Source organism: Geospiza fortis, unplaced genomic scaffold, assembly GCF_000277835.1.
Source record: "Geospiza fortis unplaced genomic scaffold, GeoFor_1.0 scaffold98, whole genome shotgun sequence".
NCBI lineage: Eukaryota > Metazoa > Chordata > Aves > Passeriformes > Thraupidae > Geospiza > Geospiza fortis.
Window position 1 is genome coordinate 6,457,344 of NW_005054306.1, and position 14,956 is coordinate 6,472,299.

Genomic DNA, 14,956 nt, shown 5'->3' on the forward strand with positions numbered 1-14,956 from the left:
GAAAGGATACATTCTGAAAGGTGGGCTGCAAAAGCAATAATTGTTTTTGAAAGTATATTTGGAAGATTATTATAAATCCCTTCAGAGGCTAGTTGCTAATTTGCTAAGGCAGGGTGTATTTCAGAGATTTGAGATAACTTCAAGTTGTTTAATAACAGGAATGGAAATTGAAAAAATTGCATTTGTTCCATGGTGACATATACGTAGTACATTCCAAGGTTGTGTATGAAATGCTTAGATAATCACTTTCCTCCTCCACATCATTGGATTAAGTTTTCTCATAAAATAACAGGGGGTAAATATGTTAATTGTTATGTTGATTGTCACGGGCTGCTTGTTTTGATTTTTTTTATTAAATACTTCTTTGTATTTTGTGTAAGTGTTCACACTGCCAAAGAGCCAGAGGTTACTAATGAAGACTTTAGCATGCTTGAAGGTAGCTGAAAACAACAGAGAATTTGTGATGAAAGTTGGGACAGTTGTTTTGTGAATGTTTTGCTTTCACTGATTTATGGGTATGTATTAATATATGTCAGTGTCCATGTAACTGTAACTGTATGTCAAGTGATATTCATAAAACAGAGAGACAAAAAAGCAGAGCTTATATTTTAGGCAGTGTACAAATCATCAGTTGTAGATGATAACAAATCATCAGTTGTAGATCTGGCACTGACTACAAGTCCCCTACTTTGATACATTGAATTTGTGGACCAACAAAACTTTCCTAAAGTTTGCTTATATTTCCATTTATAAGAGTATTTTCCAATTTGGATAGCCCATAAGCATTGTCAGGGAGGTTTTGCAAGCTAGAGAAATTTCTTATTTCTCCAGAACAGTGTTACTCTGATGAACTACTTCTTTGTTTTCAAGAATCGAGCTGTATGACAGTTGCATAATCACTCATTTTTGCTTTCCTCTGTTGTCTCTGATAAAATTATTTCTTTTCTGATTTCTTGCTGGTGCTTTGTTTAATAGAGTTTTCTTCTTATTTTTATTGTTTGTTTGCTTTAGAAAAACATAGTAAAACCTATACCATAATGGGGAAAATAGCTTCATTGGTCATTAAGAAATCATTCAATTTGATTTTGAAGGCTTGACACGATGCTATTTCTCCATCACATGTTAAAGCTTCCACAGTTCTTTCTGCCAACAAGATGCCTGTGGCTCTGCTATGCTCATCAAAATTGGCTCCTGCCCTGGGTTAATGAGCAAGTTTTTTGGCTTTTATGTGGCTTTCAATCAAATCTTGCAAGCTTTGGTGATTAAACTCATTTACAGGTATGAGTTTGTATTCCACCAAACTGTCTTCACCAGACACAATAGTATGTTAGGAATTAAGTCAGATTCTGCTTTCCGGGGCCGTGCTGGCCTAATTACAGTAGAGTATGCTTTAATGAGGATTCTTCTGAGCTGCCTCTGCCTGATATGGCAAAAGCCCAGAGGCAAATTTCAGATCCCAGTGTCAAGAACTGATTCATTGCTTGTCTGCAATTAACAGCTGGGCTTCAGGGTCTAGATAAAAGCTAGAATAAGACTCTCTTTCAGCTCATGTATTGAACCCAGAGTTATTGACCTTTTCCAATGCAGATGTAGCTCAAAGGCCAAATATAATAGATTTGTCACATAGAAGATACTGCACAGATTATGGAGAAATAAGACAGTTTTGATTAAATTAACTCAAAGGCTTTAAATTGCACATCAAATAATGGTCACAGAGAGTGGAAGGGATTTCATAAGGACAGAAAAACAAAGAGCATCCAGGAGTAGAACAGATCTTTTCATCTGAGAGTGATAAGAGTGATAGGTCACTGGTTATATAAATGAACTTTGCCATCTTTATTTTAATTGTTTGTACCTGTAAGAGCTAGTGCTAAGCCTGCTTTGTTTGTGTGTCCCCCTTCCTTCTAATCTTATGTTGTACACTTTGCAAAACACAAAAAGAAAAATTGTCATAGGATAGCATATGAAATAATATTGCTAGTTATAATATGGAGAAAAAAAATGCAGATTCTGCTCCTAGAAACTCTATTGCTCATCCCAAACAATATTCATGCCTCAGGAAAGAAGGAGGGAAAACACAGCAGGAAACCTTATTTCATAAATCTGCTTTGTTTAATCAAAAATATCATTGTTCTTGGCCAGCTCTCAAGGCAAATGTCATGGCATCCCATAATGCTGGCTGCAGGAACAGGCTTGTATCCCTGGTAGACACTTACACAGCCTGACCTAAATACAGCAAAGAACTGGAAGAGTGGCCTGGTTGTGAGTTGGGAGATTTTGTTTGAGAGACTCTTCTCAGATATACCAGTCTACTTTTTTGGAAGAAATCTGCCAAGCTGTAGTACAGAATAATACATTTTTGCCTCCTGTCTAATTCCAGGGATAACAGCCAATTTGAATCTTCTTTTGGAAGACTTTTGTTCCCTGCCATCTGTAGATGTTTGAATGTGTAGTGTATGGAACAATGTTTAGCACCCAGCATCTTTCCGTCTTTCTTTGATTCTACTGTTTCAAACGTGCATGTTCTCTTCCATTAAATAGCTAAAGTTCAAGTGGTTTAAATCTTATTTTTTCAAACTAGAGAACAGCATTACTCACATACCAGAAGGCTAAGTAATGTCTGGGATTTATTAAATCATTCAGCAAAGTTGACCACAGACAGTTGCATATAGAACAAGTGCTGGAAGAAAAATAATGTATGATGATGTTCATTATACTATAACACACACAGACTGAGAGCCAAATACTTGGTATCATTTGTGTCTCTACAATTATTATATTTCTTTTTAAACCTTTAACTAGCCTGACAGTTTTGGTTACAGAGGGTTTGAGCACAGAAGAAACACGTAGGGAAATTTAATGTTAATTTGACATTTTGGTAAAGCTGCTATGGGCTATAACAAGATGAATATTTATTGGTGACTTTAATGAATAGGTAACTTTTACTGCCAAGTTAGTGTTGTTGCACACTTTTTAAAATCTTACATTCCAAGTGTATTTGCAAAATTCTATTGGTGTTTTATTTGGCAAAAAGAACATTATTGAAGCTGAAATTGGAACATGGCAGTTTTTTGCATCTGTTCCTAGTATTCCAAATACTTACAAGACTTTGCCAGTTGATCAACCTTTCATAGATAAAGTGCTACTTGAGAAAAATGTAAAAATAATAAAATGGATGTTACTGATCAGTCAATGCTAACCTAAAGTGTCAGAAATAAGTAAACAGGTGTTCCTTGGAATTTTAGGCCCTTACTACTCTCTAAACATTTAGCTCATTTTACAATCACAGACTGAGTATCCAAAAATTGAGCAAAGGCAAAAAGAAATAATTATTTCCTGCATGAAACTATAATCTGAAATTTCTTTGCTACTATTATGAGCAAAAGAACATCCAAAAAATAATTATGAAAATTCCACAATAAAAAAGTCATGCAAACTTCTTTCTGCTACAGTGAATCTTCTTGGTTTGTTTGGGGGTTTTGGTTTCTATTATATTACAGCCCAGACAAAATGTTAAACTTTGCTTTGCCTTATTTTAATTCCATTGTTTGCACATAAAAGGATATTTGTTGTGTGGATTAAGTGGTTTGTGAGCAGGATTGGATAACATAATTATGTTTTCATTTTTTTAGAAGACTGTGGGATGTATTTCCCAGAAGTGAAAAATCATCCAGACAAATATTTACAAAGATGTCCCGAGTCTGTAAAAAAGTGGTTGAAACAACTGAAGAATGCTGGGAAGATTCTGCTGTTAATTACCAGTTCTCACAGTGACTACTGCAGGCTTCTGTGTGAACATGTTCTTGGGTAAGTGCAAAGTCCATTTCACATTATATCTGCCCAACAGCAACTAGAGATAAGCCTGAGTTATTGGGAAGCTAATTTGAGTTTTGTTTATGTATGGTGAATTATTTGATTCTGAGTTTTCTGCTGGGCCCCCCTCTAGTAGAGTGTTACAAGGCACTTGAGAAAAAGTAGTCCATCTGTGAGCCCGTGAGCTGTATCTGACCCTGCATCCTTTTGGAGGCATTGTGATGGGATTGAAGATGCCAGGGAATTATCTTTCAGGGCAATATCCTATACACCATCTGATTCCTAATTTTATTGTAAACTTTTGCTAGACTGTCTTATTTAAGGCACTTCTTTTCTTGCTTCTTCAGCAGTGAATGCAACTAGTAGTACTATTGCATTTCCTTGCAGTAAATTTGCAGGAAAATCTTACCAATACTTTTTCCCATTAGTGGTTTTCAAAAGATGGCTGCGCATGAGAAATGTGCTTCATCACAGCAGAAAAGATAAAGCAGGCAGTTCATTGCACGTGGCAACTGGTTGAGGTTGCTGTTGCTGATCACAATAGCTATTTTTAGCATAGTGTTAAGAACATGGCTGGTCAAGTCAAATTCAGTGACATTCAGCAGAACTATCACTTACCTAGAAAAAAAAATTAATCAGTGATGCAAATAGTGAGGTGGGTGACAGAGTGAGACTGTTTATTTATTATTAATTAAAGAAATGAAGTAATTCAATGTGACCCCACCTTGGCTATCAGGATTTGCAGAATGAATACAGCAACACTGTAAGAAAACCACGGGTAAGGTAAAAGACAGAGCTACCTTCCAAAACCAGTCCTGCCAGTATCACTTCTCTTTAGTACTCTCTAGGCTAAATGCTAAAACAAAGCATCAACTGTGCCAGTTCTCACTGCTTTTCATGAGCATTATACTTGCTCATTCAAAGGACAAATCTACCTGCTGGCAAAAAGCAATTCTCCTTTATGAGCAAGATGCCTGTGAATTAATTCTTTCATGTAAATCTGTCTAGTTATTTTCTAAATGAAAATTTGCTATAAAAGTAAATTCTTAGGCACATATATTGATTTTGGCTTTCTGTTCCTTGGTGAAGAGTTCAGCTGTTGAAGGTAGCTGTAGAAAACCTGCTGGAAGACAGTAAGCAAGATATCAGAAACGATTAGTTGCCTTTCAAAACACCAAAAAAGATATCCTGCTAGAAGGATACTGTGTCACTCTCTCTTTCCACAAAAGTGTAGGATGTTCTGTGGCATTTATTAGAATCATATTTTCCAGTGATTCATGCAGTGTGGCTTCCAAGTAGCTTTTGGAGAACTGAGTACTCCACTGTCCATTGGAATTTAGTGAAGTGGGGTTATTTTCCTGAAAATCTAAACTTTTTAGTGGTTTTGTTTGTTCCATGCCTCTCATATCAGACATAAAGTCTCTTCGTAACTGTGCTACTTTTTGCTGTACTGGAATATGGTTTAGGTTCACATCTATTATCTCTGCCCTTAACTTTATTTGACCAGGCTAACTGGTTTTTATTCTTGACATCAACACTGCTTTTTATTCTTGATATCAACACTTACAAATTGCACCTACATAATCCTTTATTAATTTCTATTCCTACTCCTTTCAGTTAATCGATATGATACTTAGAAGCCCAAAATTGTATTGTATGAAATAAAAAAACCCATAATGATAAATATGAAGAACAGAGATGCATGTAAAATTTTAGCCTCTTGCTCCTAATATCCTTACCTTGTAACTGTTTACTTTTTTGCACTTTATTAAAGAAGCTCCTTTTTGGTGAAGAAATTATTGTCTTCATAAAACCTGTGCTGGGAAATTCATGCTTAAGTGTATCATTTACCATTTCATGAGCAAAATATCCCAACTCTCATCTGACAAAATTGTCCTTAGCTAGAACGCATTTTGGCAGGGAGAAGAAGTATAAGAAAAAAACTTCATTTTGAAATAAAGTGACAGCTGTTTCCCAGCCAGAGCACAGACATACTGCTGGGATCAGTATGTAAGACATGTAAACCTTAAAAATCAAGTGCCAGTTCATTCACACAGCAGCATCATGGTGTGACTTTTCAGTCTTACCTACCATGAGGATGTTGCCCAGTTAACTGAACCTTTAAGTGTTGGCAGGAGCACACCTAAAGATGAGTCAATCATTATTGGAATAATATCCCAATATTACCAAGTGGAACCTGCCTGGGCTCGTCTGACCCTTGCTGCTTGACCAAAGGCGGCAGCTGTGGTGTTTCACCTCAGAAACACCTTTTGGCTGGCTGGAAATTGCAGCTGGCACTTGGAACAAGTCCAGACATGCAGGAACTCAGGTTTTACCTCTGATGAATCGGCTTTAGGCGAGGTGAAGATGAAAAGGAGACGGATTCTGGTTTAATCCAGAGTTTATTCCAGGGTCACTGATCTCTGAATCTTGGTAACAGCTCCACAGAATCCTGACCACATGGTCTCAGTGTCCTTTTAAACCCCGGGGACAGGGGGAGGGAAGGGGTAGAAATGCCACCAACCAGGTAGGAGGGGGGAAGTCTCAGGGGACAATGACGCCCAGACAGGCCAATTGTCCCCAGGGCTGAGAGGCATCTTTTGAACTTCGCCTAGCAGACGATGGCCATGCTGGCCCACTGAGATTGACGGACAGCTCTCAGCAGGAGGCAGGGAGAGGGGAAGAGAGAAAGTATTGCCACACCTGGGAGGGACTAGGATAGCTAAAACAGGAAAATGCTTCACACTGCAACCAACCATCACATAGACACTGAAGCCAAGTGTATTTCACTTTTTCAGGAATGTTAGCCGCCTAAAAGTGAGGAACTTCTTGAAGCTGGTCATTTTGTTCCCCTCTGTGGTTAGTGGAGAGAAACCACTGGGCATTATCCTTGGCAATTCATTCTGCATGGTAGAATTATGTCTGAAATAAGTGGGAACCTTTCAGGAACGTGGATGTTTCTCCACTGGCTCTGTCTGTGGTGTCAACCACTATCTGAATTCAGAGTGTAGTTTTTAGAAGGTGAAAGTTATGATACATGTATAAGATACATCCTGCCCATTGCGCTAGCTACTTACTGTGACCACAGGCCACTGTACCAATCACAGGCAGCGAGTGGAACAGATTTGCTTTATGTATAGTGTTACATAATAATGTAACACAAAGTCTCTCATAGAAACAGTAGCTTTGTACATGAGATTGAATATATTGTTTCAAAAAAGGCCACAGATAACAGCATCTCCTCACACAAAGCAGTTTTTCAACAGAGCAATAAAAAGTTACCAATTCTTCTGAAAAGTCTGTTTGTTCTGTTTCAATTTTTTTAAACAAAGCACTTGCCACTTTTCCCACAAATCAGAGAATCACAGAGTCATTTAGGGTGGAAAAGACCTTTAAAATCATTGAGTCCAGGCATTAACCAAGCACCTCTGTGTTCTCCATTAAATATCACCAAGTGCCACATCCACACATTATTTGAGCACTGTCAGGGATGGTGAATCCACCACTACCCTGGGCAGACTTTTCCAATATCTGACCATCCTTTCCGTGAAGAAATTTTTCACAATATCAAATCTAAACCTGCTCTAGTACAATTTGAGGGCATTTCCTCTTATCTTCTCACTTGTTAATTGTTCTTTGTTGTGCTCCTGAAATGCTTGCTTTGTTTTGCAAATTCAAGCTTAATTTACCTCTAGATGGATTATTTGCACCAGGTGCTATTTTGAAAAATTTATCTCTGTTGATACTTTTCACCTGAGGACAGAAGAACCTGGCCTATTTGCTCAGCACCTGGACTCTTCCACATGGAAGCAAATTTTAAAAACACATCATTGTAATATTTGATACTGGTTCTTTTAAAAAGGCAAAGGATTCCATATGGTCACAAGTGGAGAAAAATTAGACAAAGCTAAAATTTCATTAGAGAAAGGAAATTTAAAGGACTTTTATTTTAAGACTGCAATGTAATTTTGAGCACAGCCCAAAAGCTGTCTCTCATAGGGAGAGCATTCAGTTTTTGATAAGATATCTCAGTCCCATGGAAGATCATTAATTATTTGAAAGTGATATAGTTAACTGGTTTACTTCCAACAAACTTCCTCTACTGCTGATAGCATTTCAGCGCCTGTGTCCATCCTGGACTTGCCATCTGTGATTTCTTTGTTCCATGCAAGAGTATCCATCACTTTTTGGATGTTGCAGGCAGTGAAGTCGCCTAAGCAATGAAATATTTCTAATAAAATAAAGTGTGTCATAGATGAGGAATGTTTTCTTACATACCATGCTGAGACATTCAAACCCATTTAAACTGATGGGATTTCCACAGTCCAGATAACAATCTGTATATATGGACCAAACGATCTTCAAAAAATCTGTATTTAATTGTGGGATTCAGCTGGCAGATGAAGACTTGAAGCTGGTGGCTGTTTATTTGTAGTCACACATCCAGCCTCCCTGTAACCAGCAGGGATGTAGTGAGAGCAGCCAGTGGAGTCTGAAGAAGGAATTCAGCTATCAAAATGGTGCTTCAGTTTTGGAAAATGTGAGATTACGCTCTAGCTTTCATTGGCTGTAAATTAGATCTCTGTTGTCTGCCAAGAGCATCTTAGGCCTGTGCATATCTTCAGTGTGGATACCTACAAATAAGCACCTGTGTTTAGGTGTCTTCAGTTACTTCCTACCCCATCACTTCAGATTTTCTTCTTTGAGAAGAAAATCCCTTGTTTACAACTTTCGGTCCATGTCTATGCATATGTTGCTTTCTCAGATTAAAAAATGTCATCTGTTACATGTTCTCCTGAGATCAAGGAACACCTTTTTACAAATAATGAATGTTCCCAAAGATAACTCACTGTGGGTTTGACTGTCTTTTGACAGCCTCAGGGAAAGAATAATAGTGACATTGAACAAGCATTGGAAAAAAAAGTGACAGAAGCAAGTGCCTTAAAGAAATATGCTGATATTTTATTAAGTCTTAAAGAGTATTTAGTGGCATTTTAAGTAATTTGTTAGTTTAATTAATCACATTTACTTTACTTTCTAGGAATGATTTTGAGGAGTATTTTGACATTTTGATCACAAATGCTTTGAAACCTGGTTTCTTCTCCCATACACCAAATCAAAGACCTTTCCGAACCCTTGGTAAGTTGCAGCTGTAAGTCCCTTCTGATCTGCTTACTTCTATGGAAAAAAAAAGAAAGAAAATTAAGGCAACTGAACACTGGCCATGGGGTGGGAAGTGGACTAAAATTCTGTTAAGACTGAGGACTACTGAGAAATTAAAAATTAGAGTGTTGAGGACGATTAAAAGGCAGAGCTGTGATAGTACTTAAAATTACATTGGGGCTCGGATATTTCATCATTAATGAAAAAGAAGCTTTATTGTGCTCACAGGGTCATGCAGAGAAAACAAAATTTAGTTCTGGGAAAAAACAGAGCAGAAATATTTAAAGAATTTAAAGAAAATTAGGAGAACTGTACAAATGAAATTGTAAAGCTGAAGGAAAGAATTTATGATGGAAGTCTGACAGCATTAAGTGTGTTTACACTGGCTAAATAATGAGAGAGCAGGTGAAAAGGAAGCGCCCCTGTACTCACTTAATTTAATTAAAACAATCTGAAACACTTGGCAGTGTTGTCCATTAGGTAATTATGGTTGTAACACAGGAGGTTTATAAGAGCAGCGTTCATTGAACTACAAATAACACTAAAACATTGCTGAAGACAGTTAATTTTTCTATATTTTGATAAATGCCATTATGATTAAGTTACCTGAAAATTAATCTTATAGCCAAAATAACTTAAGTCAGCCTACACTAAGCTGCAGTTGATCATTAATTTATAACAGGAAAGTCACTGTTCCATCCCAAAAGAAATTTTGCTTGTGTAACTTCTACAGTAAAACTGAAACAATCAGCAAAAATACATATTGAAACTATATTTTAATGTTTCACATATTTATATAGGAAAATAAGAAGTATCTTAGGTGTGATTTTTAAAGGATTGGTTCAAATAGTTGCCAAGTTGACAATTTGAGAAAAAAGTAATCTCAGAAGGGAAATTGAAGCTATTTGTATGAAAGGAGAAGGGGGAGTAAAATCATAAAGGGTGAAAAAGGCTTAGTTCTGCAACCATTTGATTTAGTTTTGTATAAGGGAAATTGAAAATAAAATGTAATTCACTTTGGATTTCTTTTAAACAATCTGATTAGCCTGACTTCCTGAGGAAATCCTGCTGTGTCCCTCTGTCAGAAATCCAGCCAGCAGCTTTTGGACCTGTTGGACAGTTTCAGTAAATTTAATAGACAGCCAAAAAGCTTCAGGATACTTTGATGAGGGTTTTTTTTGGGTTTGTTGTTTGGTTTTTTTTTTTGTGCAAAAAAGGAGCAGAATAGAGGGAGAAGACCAAGTTACTATCTCCATTGAGAATATGTAGCATTGGCATAATCACCACATTGTACTGTAAGGACCAGTTTTCATCAAGATGTTTCTTTTTCTGCTTTTAAACAGGAACAGCATTATCTGGAGTCCTCTTATTGACTTAGTGGTTTTCATTCAGTTTATATCCTGACAACGCAAAGGGACTCAAATGTCGGGTATTAACTCGTTATGTTAATACCTTACTAATGCAAAATAAAATGAGGTTTCTGTTCTGGACACTTCACTATCTAAATATATGAAGGACACAAACATAACGAAAGTAATAATCAGATAAATAATTTGTTGAAACTACTAACCTGAGAGTGTATTTTTTTTTCTTAATGTTTGTATTCCAAAGACAGTAACTGGTTTCTTCTGCAAGACCAACCACAGCATTCACAGCAAAGACTTAAACACATAGGACAGATTTTTAGAGATATGTTTAAAAGTACTGTAGAGCTTGTTTAAGACTATGTGAAGTTTAAACCATAAAAGTAGAAACATTTATGTGAGAAAATTCCCCAAATAATAATACATTTCTATAATGTTTATTTTGCTATCCTACCTCTGTGTTCCTCACAGTAGCTGGAACAGTGTACAGTGAAGCTTCAAACACAGTAACAGGGAGCAGTTTTCCAGTTTTCAGAATTTTTTAAGGCTTTCTTTCATATCAGAACCACTGAAAATTCAAAATTTCAGTTTCTAGTTTCTTTCTTCCTATTGGCACTACAGACTTCAGGCAGAAGAGTTTGGCCATCGTGCTGTAGATCAGGGGGACAAAATTTTCATATTTTTCCTTTGAAAAAATAAAAATCTATAGGTGGACATCGTAGTAAATATTTTCTTAAAGCACAGAGACTAAACTTTTGCGAAGGTAATTTAGGGGGAAAAACCCCTTGTTCTAGGAGGAAATATGTTGTAGAAAATGAACTGAAGTAACTGCTTCTCATGGTTACCCATTTTTCCAGGTCTGAGTCTCAGCCATGTTCTTCCAGCCATTAGGTATGAGCTGCAATAAATTCCTAATGATACCATATTTCGTAGTGCTATAAATGGACTTAAGGATAAGGCACAAAATATGGAATGTGTTCTTAATTTCAAATATCCCAAGTGTTGCATTGTGTACTGGAGCTAAATGTTGTTTATCTGTAACAGGACTTCTGCTGCAGTTTTACTGAAGGAAAGGTTTTGAAGTTTACTAAAGAGAAGGATAAATTCTTTTCAGTGAATTAGTTCAAAAGGCAATTGTATTCAGTAGGCATTTGAAGGAGAAGGAGAAACAGGACAGGATGACAAAGGAGGCATTGTCTGGAAATGTGATATTGGGTAACAGCTCTGAGAAAGTGTTTTTTTCAGCAGACAAGTAATTTTAGAGCTAATCCATTTACAAACCATGAAAAATTATTTTAATTGATCAATTAAAATTGCATCACTTTTATTTTTGTTTCAAGATGTGCATCATTTAAAGCAACTAAAACACTGTTTGAAAACCTAAAAGATTTGTGTGACTGGGGCACTGGAAAGCACAATAATTATTTATTTAATTTTGCATAATTTTCTTTCAAAATACCATTCTTTAAGTAAAGGAACAGTTTATGTGTATCTTTACAGATTTTAGGACAGCTACACTTATTTTGATCTGGCCAAATGGTTTTTATGATTAGGGGTAACTTACATAACAAAGGATATGTTTTGTAAAAACAGTGTTGCACATAAAAATACTCCCAGACTTTGCTACCATAATATGAATGCTCCATAACTTACTTGTTATTCATGAGGTTGTATTTTCTTTTACATAGGGAAATTCTTCTCATGGTTCTTGAAAGTACTAATATCTTGAGCTACAAGACCTAAGGATCATGTTAAAAATGTTTGTGTAAATCCTATGTTGACAAGGAAGGATTTTCTTTGCTTTCAACAGCTACATCCAGCTTAAAATAATTTCTCATTCCATGAAGGGCTTGAAGGAATATAAATAGAAAAGACAGTTGTGAATTATATGATAATCTGCAATACATGAAGATTTCTGTAACATTTGACAACAGAGCTTTCCCTTTATCACATCACTTTTTAATGCATATCAAATTACTAGCCTGACTCCCAGTCCTGATCATTGCCAGATACATCATTTACTATCCAAAATTATAATTGAAATGCTAAAGATAACCCTTAATTCCCTGGAAGCCTTCTCTAAGTCTGTATTCACAGGGAAGTCTGTTTGGTCTTAAAGAAGGCTTATATATCTTTTATTTTCAGCTCAGGCACAGCTGTCTTTTCTGATCTGGTTTGTTTTTGTTTTGGATTTTTTTTTTCCATAAATTGGAAATGTATTGCTGACTGTTCAGTGCCTGAATTTAAAACACACACTTAAAAACTTATGTATAGCCTCATGTGTATGTGTATGTATCTGTACAGGCTGAAAACAATCAAACAGATGTAGTGCCAGTGAATACACTTTCAAAGCCTGCTTTCAGTTACACTTCCAGGCTGTCTTCCTTCGTCCTGAACTTGAATTTATGTCCATCTTAAGGTGCCTCTGCTGCAGAAGGTAGCTTCTCATTTAAGAAACTTTCAGTTCTCCAGTTTTTTATGGTTTTCTGGTAACTGCCATTTTAACAGTTCTGTGCAGAAGCTTCTTCTCCACCCTCCTAAAAATACAAGAAAATTCTACAAGCGAAAAGGACCAATTAGAAAGGAAAATATGGAGATGGGATATAAAACACCATGTGTCTGGAATGAAGACCATCTTTGGTTATTAGGGACTGCAAGACTTCAGAAGGTGGTGATCCCGTGTCTGCTACTTGAGTTTTCTTTTGCCATCTTTTGTGAGCAACTGGGTTTGACTATGCCAGAAATGGGCTGGGGGATCCAGCTGGTGGGGCAGGGGAGGAGGGAGGTAGAGTAAGAGCAGAGCAGTACATGGAAGCATAGAGGGGAAAGGGATTTCCCACTGATGAGCTTGTCTGAATGTCAGGTCTTTGCTTTTTGACTTCTACTGTTGTCTCAAGGAGGACTTTTGGAATAAGGCTAGTGTGTCAAACATAGCTTAACATGATGTACCTGTGTCCTGGGCTGACTGGGGTACAGCACAGGACTGCTGGCAGCTCCCAGCTGGCCCTCCAGGCCCAGCAGGGGATGCAGCACTGCCCTGCCACAGGTCTCAGAGCTCAGGAAGCCTTTTGCAGGGAAGCCCACAAAGGGCCTCATCTCATGTCTCTCTGGAGGCACAAGCAGAAGAACAGCAGCACCAGCAAAGGGCACCTGTGTAATCTTTTCCTCCCCTGGCTCAGGATGTTCCTTTATCTAATGGCAGCTGTGTTTGTTGCCATTCTTCTGGAGATGGTGTCTCTTCAGATCAGTCTGTGTGGATATGTTCTGTAACATGAGGCCACATAGTAATGCATTTTTGCTGGGGGCTTGTGACAGAGTGGCATGTAAAGGGTGCATTGGCTGCAAACTGCATTATTCAAGAGCTATCATGTCTATAACCATTTCCCATATCTCTTCTACAAGAAGATGCCTTTATATTGTTATAACATCCCACAATGCCATATGGCCCTTAAAAGCCATGCTACTCTTTTTTAAGGGAAATGCTGTTTAGCAATTCCTTAAAGTGTATTGGCACTGTTTTTCATGTGATTTCCAGCTTTTTAGGAAGGAAAATTATTAAAACTAACAACAAGTAATGGTATTTTGTACTCTAGTTTTCAAAACTCAGTCTTTTTGTACCTCACATGTACTCATGACTAAGAGTCTCTTAGTGCGCTAATATCAGAAACAGATTCTGTAATAAGCTGACAGTAGAAGGTCCATGATTGGAAGGGATAAAGCATCTTGTTCTGTACCCAAGCCACCACTGAGAAATAATTCCCTACTCTAATCTCAGCCAGGGATTTTCATTTTATCCATGATTTCTGAGAAAAAGGAGTTTCTTTTTAAGCAACTGATTAGTACAGATGATTATATAGACTGATCTTCATATTCAGTGACAGAACCTGATTGTTTTTAATTTTTTATAATGAGAAACCAAAAGGATTATGGAAGTATCTTACAAAGATGCTTCCTTCAGGTGACACTGTCTTTGGCAACATGATCAATGTCTGACTCCACTTTCTGAAAAGCAGGCTGTAGGGCTGACAGTGGGAGACACGTACAAAGAAATTTCATTTCATATACCAAGGTTTGTTTTCATACAAATATTCATAATCCACTGGAGAAGCTTGGAGATTGTTTCAAAAAATCCACGTCAGGCTTCTTCAATGACTGTTTCACCTCCTATCCGTAGTTTAAATGATCTTAGTCTAAAACTATTCCACTCTGTGCACATCCTTTGCAAAGACATCAACCGCTCCACAAATTTTTTTTCTGACAGTGTAAACAGCTGTCTCAGAGACTACTGGTTTCCTGGTATTATTTATGTCCTGGAGACAAATATTTTAAAAATCAACAGATGTTACCTTGTAATCAAAGGCACTTACCAATTAATCTTTTAAGATTTGCTAGATAGTACCTGTATGTAGTTTAAAATCAACACTTTGGGAATCATTTGAGAACAGAGGTGATCATTTCCTATCATGTCCTCAATGTTTGTAATTAAGCCATGGGATACGTAAGATGGGAGTCATTTAACTGTCCTGATGGGTTAACAAACTCTTTTCTAACAGTTAAATTTTTATTTAATTTTTGATAAACATAGTCTTAGTAGACGGTAACAGTTTGATTTTGGG

The 14,956-nt window shown here is 36.9% G+C and overlaps 1 protein-coding gene across 1 annotated transcript in view; it reads left to right on the top strand.

The window, feature by feature from the left end:
- NT5DC1 (5'-nucleotidase domain containing 1) overlaps nucleotides 1-14,956 on the top strand; it is a 127,717-nt gene that overhangs the window by 76,804 nt on the left and 35,957 nt on the right. Inside the window, exons 7-8 of the mRNA XM_014312047.2 lie at nucleotides 3,633-3,807; nucleotides 8,855-8,952. Of these exons, the coding sequence (XP_014167522.1) occupies nucleotides 3,633-3,807; nucleotides 8,855-8,952 (273 nt within the window). The remainder of the gene's footprint in view (nucleotides 1-3,632; nucleotides 3,808-8,854; nucleotides 8,953-14,956) is intronic.